The 10,806-nt window shown below is 54.8% G+C and overlaps 3 protein-coding genes across 3 annotated transcripts in view; 2 read left to right on the forward strand and 1 right to left on the reverse strand.

Moving 5' to 3' along the window:
- The first annotated feature begins 201 nt into the window (after window positions 1-201).
- On the forward strand, window positions 202-3,374 carry CCDC103 (coiled-coil domain containing 103). The gene is made up of 2 exons (XM_031557045.1): window positions 202-1,144; window positions 2,875-3,374. The coding sequence occupies exons 1-2, from the start codon at window positions 974-976 to the stop codon at window positions 3,331-3,333; spliced, it is 630 nt and encodes a 209-aa protein (XP_031412905.1). The 5' UTR covers window positions 202-973; the 3' UTR covers window positions 3,334-3,374.
- Window positions 3,375-3,465: 91 nt separating this feature from the next.
- On the forward strand, window positions 3,466-6,597 carry FAM187A (family with sequence similarity 187 member A). The gene has a single exon (XM_010724452.2). It carries the CDS (start codon window positions 4,599-4,601, stop codon window positions 5,841-5,843), a length of 1,245 nt encoding a protein of 414 aa, XP_010722754.1. The 5' UTR covers window positions 3,466-4,598; the 3' UTR covers window positions 5,844-6,597.
- A 142-nt stretch (window positions 6,598-6,739) lies between these two features.
- The window catches only part of GFAP (glial fibrillary acidic protein), a 6,306-nt gene continuing 2,239 nt past the window's right edge, over window positions 6,740-10,806 (reverse strand). Inside the window, exons 2-9 of the mRNA XM_003213006.4 lie at window positions 10,217-10,277; window positions 9,956-10,051; window positions 9,727-9,888; window positions 9,495-9,620; window positions 9,164-9,384; window positions 8,979-9,022; window positions 7,977-8,062; window positions 6,740-7,843 (exon numbers count right to left, since the gene is read on the reverse strand). Of these exons, the coding sequence (XP_003213054.1) occupies window positions 7,802-7,843; window positions 7,977-8,062; window positions 8,979-9,022; window positions 9,164-9,384; window positions 9,495-9,620; window positions 9,727-9,888; window positions 9,956-10,051; window positions 10,217-10,277 (838 nt within the window). The 3' untranslated portion in view covers window positions 6,740-7,801. The remainder of the gene's footprint in view (window positions 7,844-7,976; window positions 8,063-8,978; window positions 9,023-9,163; window positions 9,385-9,494; window positions 9,621-9,726; window positions 9,889-9,955; window positions 10,052-10,216; window positions 10,278-10,806) is intronic.

Here is a 10,806-nt window from a genome sequence, read left to right on the forward strand (position 1 = left end):
CAGGGGAAGTTGTTTGCTGTGAGAGTGGGAGGTGCTGGAACAGCTGCCCAGAGGCTGTGGATCCCCGTCCATCCCTGGAGGTGTTCAAGGCCAGCAAGGATGGGGGCCCTGGGCAGCCTGGGCTGCTGTGAGATGTGGAGGTTGGTGGCCCTGCATGTGGCGGGGGTTGGAGCTTCGTGATCCTTGAGCTCCCTTCCAACCCGGGCCGTTCTGTGACTCTGTGATTCTGCCCAGGTTCTGCTGAATGGCAGCTCGGCGGCTCCTCCATCCATCAGCAGATTTGCAATCTAGGATGCAAGAAGCTCCTTCTGGGCAGGGAATGTGGGACACTCCTAACGCCCTCCACCGCATCCCCATCCCCTCACATCCACAGAAAGATCCATAGATGGATCCAGGACTTGACCACCCCCTGATAGACTTATCCAGTGCTGGAGCACATGGCGCTGGCAGCCCCATTCTGCCTGAATTGATGGCATTGCTTTCTCCCCTATCCCTGTAAAAGGACTCTGCTGCAGTTCTCTTGTTAGAATACGAACAAAAATCACATTGCTGCTCAGTTCACAAAATCCGCAGTGCGCTGTGGTGTCAGCAGCTAGGAGTCATCCACAGGAGAACAGAACAGCTTCTCTCCGTGGGTGCTGCTCCCCCACTTGTGAGGGCCAGCAGAGCCCTGAACCCATTCGAAAATCTCGTTATTGGGAGGACTAACGAATGTCAGGCACAGACGTTCATCCCACGGGATGAGAAGAATGACATGAGCTGAGTCCGGGCTGCTGCAATTAGTCACAGACGTCAGTGTAATGGGGTGGCTGAGTAAGAATGCCTGTAAGAATGGAGGACTTCTGTGGAATTCCTAAAGATACAAAATCTTCACTGTACCCCAGGAAAAGTGCTGGAGGAAGAAGTGTCCGGCCAGTCCTTGGGCCCTGGCTGCTGCGGAAGCTGTTGGGTAGAAACGCCAACTCCATCACCCATGTATTTCACCTTGTGTCCTCTTCCTATTCCCTGCAGGGACATCGTGCTGGCATCACACCTGAGGCCTCTAGAGAAGAAGGACAAGATGGGGAACAAGAGAAACGTGCTCTGGAACCCCTGTGCAGGCCACACGAGGGGCCAGCAAGTCACCGAGGTGGAGATACCGCAGGTGAGGGAGATGCCCTGGGTGAGGGAGATGCTTTCTGGGGCTTTACCCACGTCTAAATATTACTGCAGAATAATTTGGGTGTTACTTTAATGCACAAGAGCTATTCAGAATTATTTCTACATGTGAACAAGCCCTTAGAATCCCCAGTTCTGAGCTGCAGGGTTCAGTCTCAGCTCCTTTTTTGTGTCTGCATCAAGAGTTGAAGACCAAAGACTCGGTGCCCTGTGTCTGACAGTGGCCAGAAATGGATTCTTGGGGAAGAGTGCCCTCCCTTGGCCACGCTCCTCCAGCTGGCTGCATCCTGGAGACTGAGAGCCAGGCTGTGCATCTGGATTGCTGCGTTTAATGGCCACAGATAACACATCTTCTGTGAACGGAGCCAGTTCTTCTTCACCCCACAGTTTAATTATGCATGATATGGAAAAGTGCTATTTTGTTTCCAACCCGCTGCCCGATGAGGTCATTGGATCATCCTTAGTTCTGCAGTTGGGAAACGGTGAAAAATTATTTTCTACCCAGGCTATGTGTGATGGGCTGACATCTGTCCTGCTCCCATCAGTGGGCTTTCTCCAAGTCCTGATCAGCTGAATGTCTTCTGGAATGGAAGGACTCTGCGCTTCCATCTTCCCTTCTTTCCCTTCCCACTCTGGTGCTGGGTTATTTTGATGCAGGCACCCACCAGATTTGCAGAAATAAAAAATGGTCACTTTACTCTCAGTTGGTTTCCTGTTAACCCCCAGTGCTGGCTTTGTTTTGGTGTTTTCGGCAGAATGCCCGTGGTGACTCCTGGCTGCCCAGCAGCAGGATGGCAGTGGGACTGCAGCCTGGTGGGAGCGGTGGTGCAGTCTGTTCTGGACTGTTCCCCAGCTGGAAATGTTCTGCATGAAATTTTTGACAGTGAATTTCATTTGCCTGTTTATGGTGAGATCCTTTTTGCAGCTCTTCTAAGGCAGCTTTGTCTTCGCTTGGACTGAGCAGTGATCTCCCCAGAGCAAATGCTGTTCTTAATCCCATTAGTGCTCAGGCTCAGATCTCCAGGGCCTCTCCATTTCGTGTTTAGACACTGCCTGATGCTGCTGCACCTCGTTCCCAGGATCTGTATAAAAGCCCAAACATTTAAATCCTTCTCCAGTCAGCAGTATGAGTTCAGCAGTGCAATTACATATGGTATAAACAGGCTTTCTTTTTATCTGGAGATGCCACATTGAGCTGGGTATCTCTTAGTCCGAGTGCTGGATTGTGGGTGTGTATGTCACAATACGTTACGAGACAGTGTGTGAGGGTGTTTATATAGGGTTAGAGTTTATATAGAGGATGCATAAATTAATTTGTTTTCTGGGTTTTAAGCCCTTTAGCTTTTTTCTCTTCACCTGTTTGGTTTGCTTCAGAGGGACCCAAATTTCTGTGGAATTATCACAGTCTCCAAGAGATCCCTTTCAGTGGATGATGGATCCAGAGTGGGCAGTGTGTTTGGGTTCCTGTGTTCATGTGCATTGCATTTCATCTCTCACCCACTCTTCCTTTATTTTTCTCTGAAGTCCTCTGGTTTCTCTTGGGCTCGATGAACCTGATATCCCTTTGTCTCTTTGCACGTGTTGCTGCCTTACAAGCTTTGTGCAGCTCTTTGTACGAGAAGGATCCGTCAGACATCCACAGACTGATAAGGGGGGGGGAATAAAAACCTTTGTGAGGAACAAAGCAGAAAACTTGACAGTTATTTTCTCCTTCAGGAGCTGGAGCAATTGCCTGGAACCTCTGCCGAATTTTACAGAGATTGGCGCAGGTGCTTAAAAAGTGGAAAAGAAAAATACCAGCTGTTGCTTAAACTGGAGGGGAAGGCCTTGAGCAGAATCTTTCAGGCCGAGTTGGGTTTTGGCCTCCTGGGTGAGTTCCTTACCGTGCTGGCAGAGAACGTCTGCCATGAAGACAGAGATGCTGTCCTTCAGATCTTACAGAGCCTTTCTGGCACCAAACGCTTTGGGTTAAACCTGGATCTTCTGAGCACGTCAGAAAAAGAGAGCACCAGGGATCTGTTTAGGAAGCTGCAGAGCATGAGTGGGGGTTATTGGACCCCTGGCCATCCCTGTGGCAAAGCAGAGGGGGAAGCCCACCCCACCGACACCGTCTTGCAGAAGGAAGCCGAGGAAAGGAGAGTGATAGAGCTGATGAGATGCTACCAGGCCAGCTGAAGGAGCAGCGGTGGTTCTGCCAAATAAAGGTTAGGAACAGACATTGTGTTCCTTGTGATCTCTGGGTTGGTGTCCTCACAGGACAGTTCTGTAAGAATCTCTTAGGTGAGGAGAATAAATGAGGGAAAGAACATTTAGGCTGGCATGTATGGAGGAGAAATCAAAACCCAAGTAGTTCCTCCCCTTTTTCTTCTCTGTTCATTGTCACTCTGGATTTAAGAAATGTAATCCAGGACATTTAACGCTTAACCACACAGCCAGGGCTGGTGGGGGTGGGAATGCAGTGCAAGGTGGTAATTCTGGGATTGACCCAACCAGCTATTTTCAGCAGGGCTTGGTGTAAACCTCAGAGATGCTGTCACCCCGTGGTCCTGGACCATGGTTTGCCTAAATCCTACATAAATTGAAATTTAGAAGGAACCGTCAGGCAGCAGCATAACGGAGGGATTCTCCAGTGCTGTGTATTATCATGTCTGGATTGATTAGCCATTCTGTTTAGGCTGCAGACTCCAGAAAGGCTCTCATATGGTACAGCTCAGCACCTGCCCACCACACTCTCCTGCAGGTCTAGTGTGGGAAGATCTCCCAAGAGTGCTGGAGAGCACAGTGTGTACTACACTGCTCAGATTCCCTTGAATTCAGCTCAGAATCAACTACCAAGTCCGTTTTGTTCAAAAGCCCAGCTAGAGGAGCAAAAGGCAGAGTCAGCCCTGCCTGGCTATAAGTCACCCTCTCCCACCTTCTCTAGAAACTCTAGGCCCCTAATTTCAGGCTTCTCTTGGCACGTATCTTGGTTTTGTGGCATGTATCTTGGGGACGTGTGTGTCCCTGCAATCTGTTGTAGGTGCCACTCTTTTTGCCTCTGTGTAACATTTGCCAGCCAGGAAGCTAACAGAAAGCCTTTTGTCTTAAACAGAAAGGGAAGATCCTGGGGGCTCCCAAAATCAGAGTGGGGGATACTGATACAACAGGGAGGATATGGAACTCCAAATATCTTGTGTGAAACCTCTGGTTCTGGGCTACAGATGAAGCTGCCAACAGGGAGGTTCTCCAAGCCTACAGAAGAGTTGGTGCAATCCTTAACGTTAGCTTTTTTCAAGAAAACAACAGTGATTCCCTTGTTCCCCCCTCCATTTTGCCTCCATGGCCATGCTACGTGATGGAGCTCTCTGCTGGTTGCCCCATAGCACAGCACGTTCTAAAACACCTGGAAAGGTTCTAGAGCAGCTGGACGGGTTCTAGAGCCCGTGTCTCAGACAGCGAGGATGGAGATGGGGCTGCTGGGAGCCGTCCTTCTCCTCTGCATGGCAGATGTTCTCCACTCCTTTGCGATTGAGGAGAAGGAAGATATATTCAGGCGCATGGTGTGTCCTGCTTTCCTGATGTTTGACAACGCCGCCTACTTGGCCGACATGACCTTCGAGCTCCCCTGCAACTGCAAGCCCGAGCAGGTCTCCAACGTCGTCTGGTATTTCCAGAAGAACATGGGAGGCCACGAAACCACCGTCCTGACAGACTTTTCTGGCAACATGGTGCTCGACTCGAGCCACATCCACGTGGGCACCGATGTACTGAAGCGTTTCACCATCCGGATGTTCAGCCTCATCGTTTTCCGTGCCCAGGTGTCAGACTCGGGCCACTACCTGTGTGGCACGAAGAAAGGGGATTTTTTTTATGGCTACGACGTGGACGTGCAGCCCACCAAGCACATCACAGTGGCGTTCTTGGACACGGGACAGCACGTCCAGGATGATTACACGGCGAAGGCCTTCAGTCTCTTCACCACCTTCTGGGACTGGACCACGTGTGACCGCTGCGGGGTGCGAGGTGAGCAGCGGCGCATCGGGCTCTGCTACGTGCACAGCGCCCGGCTGCACCCGCGCTACCGCACCGCGCTGCCCAACGTCACCTCCTGCGGCTCCAGGGCCGTTCCTGCACGGCTCCAGCGCTCCGGCCGCCGCCGGAAGCCTGAGGTGGCGATCCGGAGCTGCGTGGCCCCGTGTCCGCAGGAGGACAACCCACAGGAAGGCGTGCAGGCCATCTCCAACGTCATCTACAAGCTGGGACAGAAGCCCTGGCTGCCCCGCGTCCCCACGCAGTTCTACAAGCACCCCCTTGGAAGAGATCTGGTCCTCGCCTGCCCCGGGGCCCGACCCGAGCACGCCGTGGCGTGGGACAAGGACTCTGTGCGGCTCTACCGCTCCCGCTACCTCGTGGGTGTCAACAGGACCATGCGCGTCTTCATCGACCACGGAAACCACCTGCACATCCGGCGGGTCCGCTTCAGCGACAGAGGCACCTACTTCTGCTGGAAGGAGGGCAAACTGGCGGCCAGCCTGCGGCTCCGTGTCAGCTACGAGGCCCAGCGCCGCCGCTCGCTCGACGACCCCGAGACGATATACGTCGTCAAGGCCATCGGCGTGAGCTACGTCCTCATCGGGGCCGTCTTCATTGGCGTCCACTTGTGCCGCTGCTGCTGGCGGGTGCTGCGGTTCCCTGTGAGGATTTAGTGTCAGTCTTACGCCTCGCGCCGTTCCCTTGTGGGAAATTTATGAAGTTTTGACCGCTGGAAATGCTGCCAATCCCCTCTTACCCTCCGCTCGGGGTCGTGCAGTGATGAAGACCAAAGTGGAAAGTCCCATTGCGCTGTGGCAGGGATTTCCCACCACCGTGCCACTTCCTGGCTTCACTGAAGGCTTGTGGTGGGGTTCTAACCTCAGTGTAATCCTTCTGGAGTGAATAGCTGGAGCCGTTGCAGCGTTTTCTGGCTAAGCACCATGGAGTTCTTCTGCCACCTTGGTGATTTATTAGGGTTGTTTTTCTAAGAGGCCACTGTAATTGTCCAGACTGTTCTACTCCAATTAATTCTGGCTTTCCTTACCTTTTAAAAAGCGCCAATCATATCCCCACTGCCAACTGTGTTCCCAAGGCCAACCGCAGCCCAAAGCTACCCACCAAGGCAGAGCCACCAAGGCCAACCTCAGTGACAAGGACCCTCCTATTGCCAGTGCCAGCTGTGCCCCAAAGGGATTTTAAGACACTCGGTGTTTGTCCAAGATCCTCAGCTGGAGCAATCTCATTTTTAAAAAGCTGAGTTTGAACATTTATATTTTTCTTCTGCACCAGAGGGTGGTGGGCTGGAGCTCAAGGAGCATTGGGACACCTCTCTTAGACGTAGGGTTTTGGCAGAGCTGGGAGTTGGACAATGATTCACGTCCCTTCCAGCTGGGGATATTCTGTGATGACAGAATGCATTGGCCATGCCCTGGGGCTCAGCCCTGAGCCTTGGTCCCACAGTGAGAAACCTTTGGGCACCCAAAGGGCTCCTCTGCCCCGACTGATCCCAAAAACGCACCCAAAAACGCTCTGCAGCTTGTCCTGCAGGTTGCAGTCATGACCACCAACACAGCACTTGTGTTAGACTTTATTTCACATCTCATGTTGTTGCAGTGTTAGGGCATTAATCCAGTAGCAATAAGGGCTGCAAAGCTCCATCCAGCTCATGGGGGACAAAGTAACCCCTGGCACCATCACCCCATAACACATCCTGCCCTGGGAATGGCCCCTGTGGAATTAGGATCTGCAAAGCTCAGAGCTGAGCTGGGGGATGTGGAGATAAGTAGAGCGAGGAGGCAGTACTTCAGTGGCACCCCATGGGCTCACCTTTTGGAGTAAGGGGAGTGCTGATGAGTGGGTGCTGCTCTGTTAGGTGGCAGCAGGGCACGTTTAGCTCATGGTCAGTGGCTAAAACAAAGTGAGTATGGGGTCTGCGGGGGCCCCAGGTGGGTTTCGTGCACTGGGAGAGCGCACAGGAGACGAGGCCACACGGTGCTGAGGGACAACAGATTTCTTCCAACCCCTCGAGAATGCCCATGCAGAGCTGGGCTCGGGCCATGAGCCCCCTGGACCGTCTCCTCATCTCTGGTGTGGTGCATACCATTAGGGTCAAAACAGTCCCATGGCACTACGTCCTGGAAAAGCCAACAAGGACTCCCACGCTGCTGTGCCCATTGCTGCTCCAGCCCCACAACCATTCTGTATCCTCAGGCACCCTGCTCAGACCCCACTCCATCACCCTTCTCCCCATCCCAACATCAACCCGCCTCCCCGTGTGCTCCATCCTCCTCTTCCTCCTGCCTGCACCTCTTGGCTAAGCCCAACTGCTGCTCGGCAACAGTAAAACACCCCTGGCCATGCGGTACCATGTCCCCTCCAGCCTTCCCAGGGATGCCCAGGACATGGTGGGGACACTCGAGGTGGCTTCTTGGACCAGCGAGGTGGGAAGTGGGGAGCAGTGCCCCCATATCTCAGTCCTGACTGGACCAACACAAGGGTCCCTGGGGCATGGGATGGTGGGGGAGATGAGGGTGGGTTTCTCCTATGTCTCCAGCCCCACTGCAGGGCTCCCTCGCAGCATCACATGGGATCTACAGAGCTATGGCTACAAGCGTGGCCGTGGCTTGCACACCTACACCACCTCCTTGTGCTCCTGCTTGGACTCCTTGATCACCTGGAAGCAGAGAGAAGAGGACTGTCACCCCACTCAGGTCTGTCTGAACATGCTTGGGAACAGGACCCGTGCACATGACAGAGTGTCTCCGTTTGGGGACACCTTGGGGATGGAGGGGATGAAGACTTCCCACCTCTCCATCTCTCGTCTCCACCGTTTTGACCACAATGCTCCTCTTCAAATGAGCTTCTGACACAGATTTGGTGTCCAGGCTGGTCTCTAGGGGACACGGGGAGGTTTAGGTTAGACATTAGGAGGAAGTTTTTCCCCCAGAGGGTGGTGAGGCACTGGAACAGGTTGCCCAAGGAGGCTGTGGATGCCCCATCCCTGCAGGCATTCGAGGCCAGGCTGGATGTGGCTCTGGGCAGCCTGGGCTGGTGGCTGGCGACCCTGCAAACAGCAGGGGGTTGGAACTGGATGACCATTGTGGTCCTTTTCAACACAGGCCAGTCTATGACTCTATGATTCTATGGACGGGACAGGGTGGTGACCCAGTGCTCCCAGTATGGCCCCTCCACTCGTACACCTTGAAGGGGTGCAAAAGGATCTAGTTGGGCTGAAAAATCCTGATCTGTGAGAGTGAACACTATTGGCCTTAGGAGAAATGTTGGCACTGGATGGTGGCTGGGGACCTTGGGGATGAAGGTGGCACTGGGGACATGGCTGGCACTGAGGATGTGTCCGGCTTTGGTATGTGGCTGGCCTTAGGGACACAGTTGGCACTGGGGATATGACTGGCTTCATCAATGGTGTTGGCCTTGGTGACATGGGTAGCTTTGAGATGTGGTTGGCCTTAGGGACAGGGCATCCTTGGGGGAAGATTGGGCGCTTGGTTATGGTTGACACTGGGGATAAGGGTAGCACCGTGGGCATGATTGGTGTTGGCTACACACAATTAACACTAGGAATACAATTAGCCTCATCAGTGGAGTTGGCCTTGGAGACACAGTTGGCCCCAGCAACAGGATTAGCCTTGGGGGAACGGTTGGCACTGAGGATGCAGCCTTGGAGATGCAGTTGGCCTTAGGAATGTGAGCACAGCATATCATCCCCTCCACCTTGGGACTCTGCAGGGAACTCTTCAGGCACCTGGCAGCCCATCCTACCCCCATCCCACGCACAGCTGCAGCCTCACCTCGGATCTGCAGGTTGGAGAAGCTCTGCACAGGGACGGTGATCCTGCGGGAGCAACGAGAGCGTCGGGGAGAGCATCGGGTCCCCTCTGCCCCATGGGTGAAGCAGGAGGGCTGCAGGGTGCTCCCCAGAGCCAGCAGGACCAAAAGGACCCAGGGATGGTTCGGGGCAGGGAGGGGCCATCACCTGCTCTCCTCGCCCTCCAGCAGCTTGCGGTACGTGGCGATCTCGATGTCGAGGGCCAACTTGACGTTGAGCAGGTCCTGGTATTCCTGCAGGTGCCGCGCCATCTCCTCCTTGAGGCTGCGGATGTCCTCCTCCAGCCGTCCCACAGTGTCCTGGTAGGCGGACGTCTCCAGTGCGTAGCGCTCCTCCAGCTCCCGCAGCTGCCTCTCCAGAGACTCATTCTGGTGACCACCGTGGGACGTGATGCCCTCATCAATGCCACCTCCTTGGGCACCCATGGTACCACGACCCAAGGATACGTCCCACCTCATGCCCCACGGTTGGCACCTACCGAGCCCCGCAGAGCCTCCAGGTCGCAGGTGAGGGCCTGGAGCTGCCGCCGGTACTCGTTGGCCTCATGCTTGGCTGCACGTAGGGCCTCTGCGTGCCGGGCAGCTGCATCCGTCAGGTCTGCAAACTGGAAGGGATACACTGTAGGGTCAGCCCTCCTGTGCCAGTGTCCCATAGAGCCACCCAGCCACAGGAGAAGCCAACCCTATACAGGGACAGGGTGCCACCTGCACCTTGGACTTGTACCACTCCTCAGTCTCCTGCATGTTGCTGGCAGCCATGGCCTCGTACTGCGTGCGGATATCGCGCAGTGCTGCCGTCAGGTCTGGCTTGCTGGCATCCACCTCCACGTGCACCCGGTGCTGGGCCAGCTGCTCCTGCAGCTCCCGCAGCTCCTGCAGAGAACTGGGGTCAGTGAGGTGATGGATCCACCCCTGGAGCCCTGCACCACAGCGATGTTACCTCCTCATGCACCTTCTGGAGGAAGGCCACCTCATCCTGCAGGGACCCTACGCGACGCTCCAGGTCAAGGCGAGCCAGGGCAGCAGCATCAACGTCCTGCCACCATGTGACATGGAGGGATCATCACCAGGGTGGGCAAGGGGGTCTGCCCATCTCTCCATCACATCTCCTGTCATCCCATCCCATCCCAGCCCAGCCCTGTCCCAGGAGCCCAAGAGAAGGGGGTTGACACCCACTCCCCGTCTCATCCCCTGCCCTCACCTGCCGGTACGCAGCCAGGGTGCTCTCGGCCTCCAGCCGCAGGGTGACCTCCTGCTGCAGCCTTCAACAGAGCAGGGACATGTTGTTACTCATTAGTGCTGTTACTCATTAGACACAGCCACTTGTTATTCATGGTGGCCACTTACAGATCAGACTCCCCCCTAGAGCAGCCCCGCTGCACTTATACCGCCCCAGTAGCCAATTCCTAGTTCTAGTGGTCGCCTCAGTCCCCATCACTACCCTGGTCATCATCCTGGTCCGGGTGACCCCCTTAGCGCTGCTGAACACCCTGATATTTGTTCCAGTAGACACCTTTGTGCCTCGGACCACTGGTGGCCACAGTGGTTCTCATCACCATCCTGGTCCTCATCCTGGTTGTGGTAGCCACTCCGATCCCCAGTACCACCTAAATCTCCATTATCACCCTGGTCCCCATCATCAACCACGGTCCTGGTGGCCACCTTGGTCCCCAGCATCACCTTGCTGCCCGTTGCCACTCTGGTCCTGGTGATCATCTCGCTGCCCATCACCAGGCTGATCCCCATCCTGGTCCCCATTATCCCCCCGGTCACAGTGGCTACCCTAATCCC

Source organism: Meleagris gallopavo, chromosome 29, assembly GCF_000146605.3.
Source record: "Meleagris gallopavo isolate NT-WF06-2002-E0010 breed Aviagen turkey brand Nicholas breeding stock chromosome 29, Turkey_5.1, whole genome shotgun sequence".
In the NCBI taxonomy this organism is placed as follows: domain Eukaryota; kingdom Metazoa; phylum Chordata; class Aves; order Galliformes; family Phasianidae; genus Meleagris; species Meleagris gallopavo.

Bases quoted from the DNA above. Each gene is read 5' to 3' on its own strand.
- CCDC103 (XM_031557045.1), top strand. From the start codon at position 974: ATGTATTTCACCTTGTGTCCTCTTCCTATTCCCTGCAGGGACATCGTG. The intron at 1,145-2,874 runs GTGAGGGAGATG...TTTCTCCTTCAG, and splicing joins CCGAGGTGGAGATACCGCAG to GAGCTGGAGCAATTGCCTGG.
- FAM187A (XM_010724452.2), top strand. From the start codon at position 4,599: ATGGAGATGGGGCTGCTGGGAGCCGTCCTTCTCCTCTGCATGGCAGAT.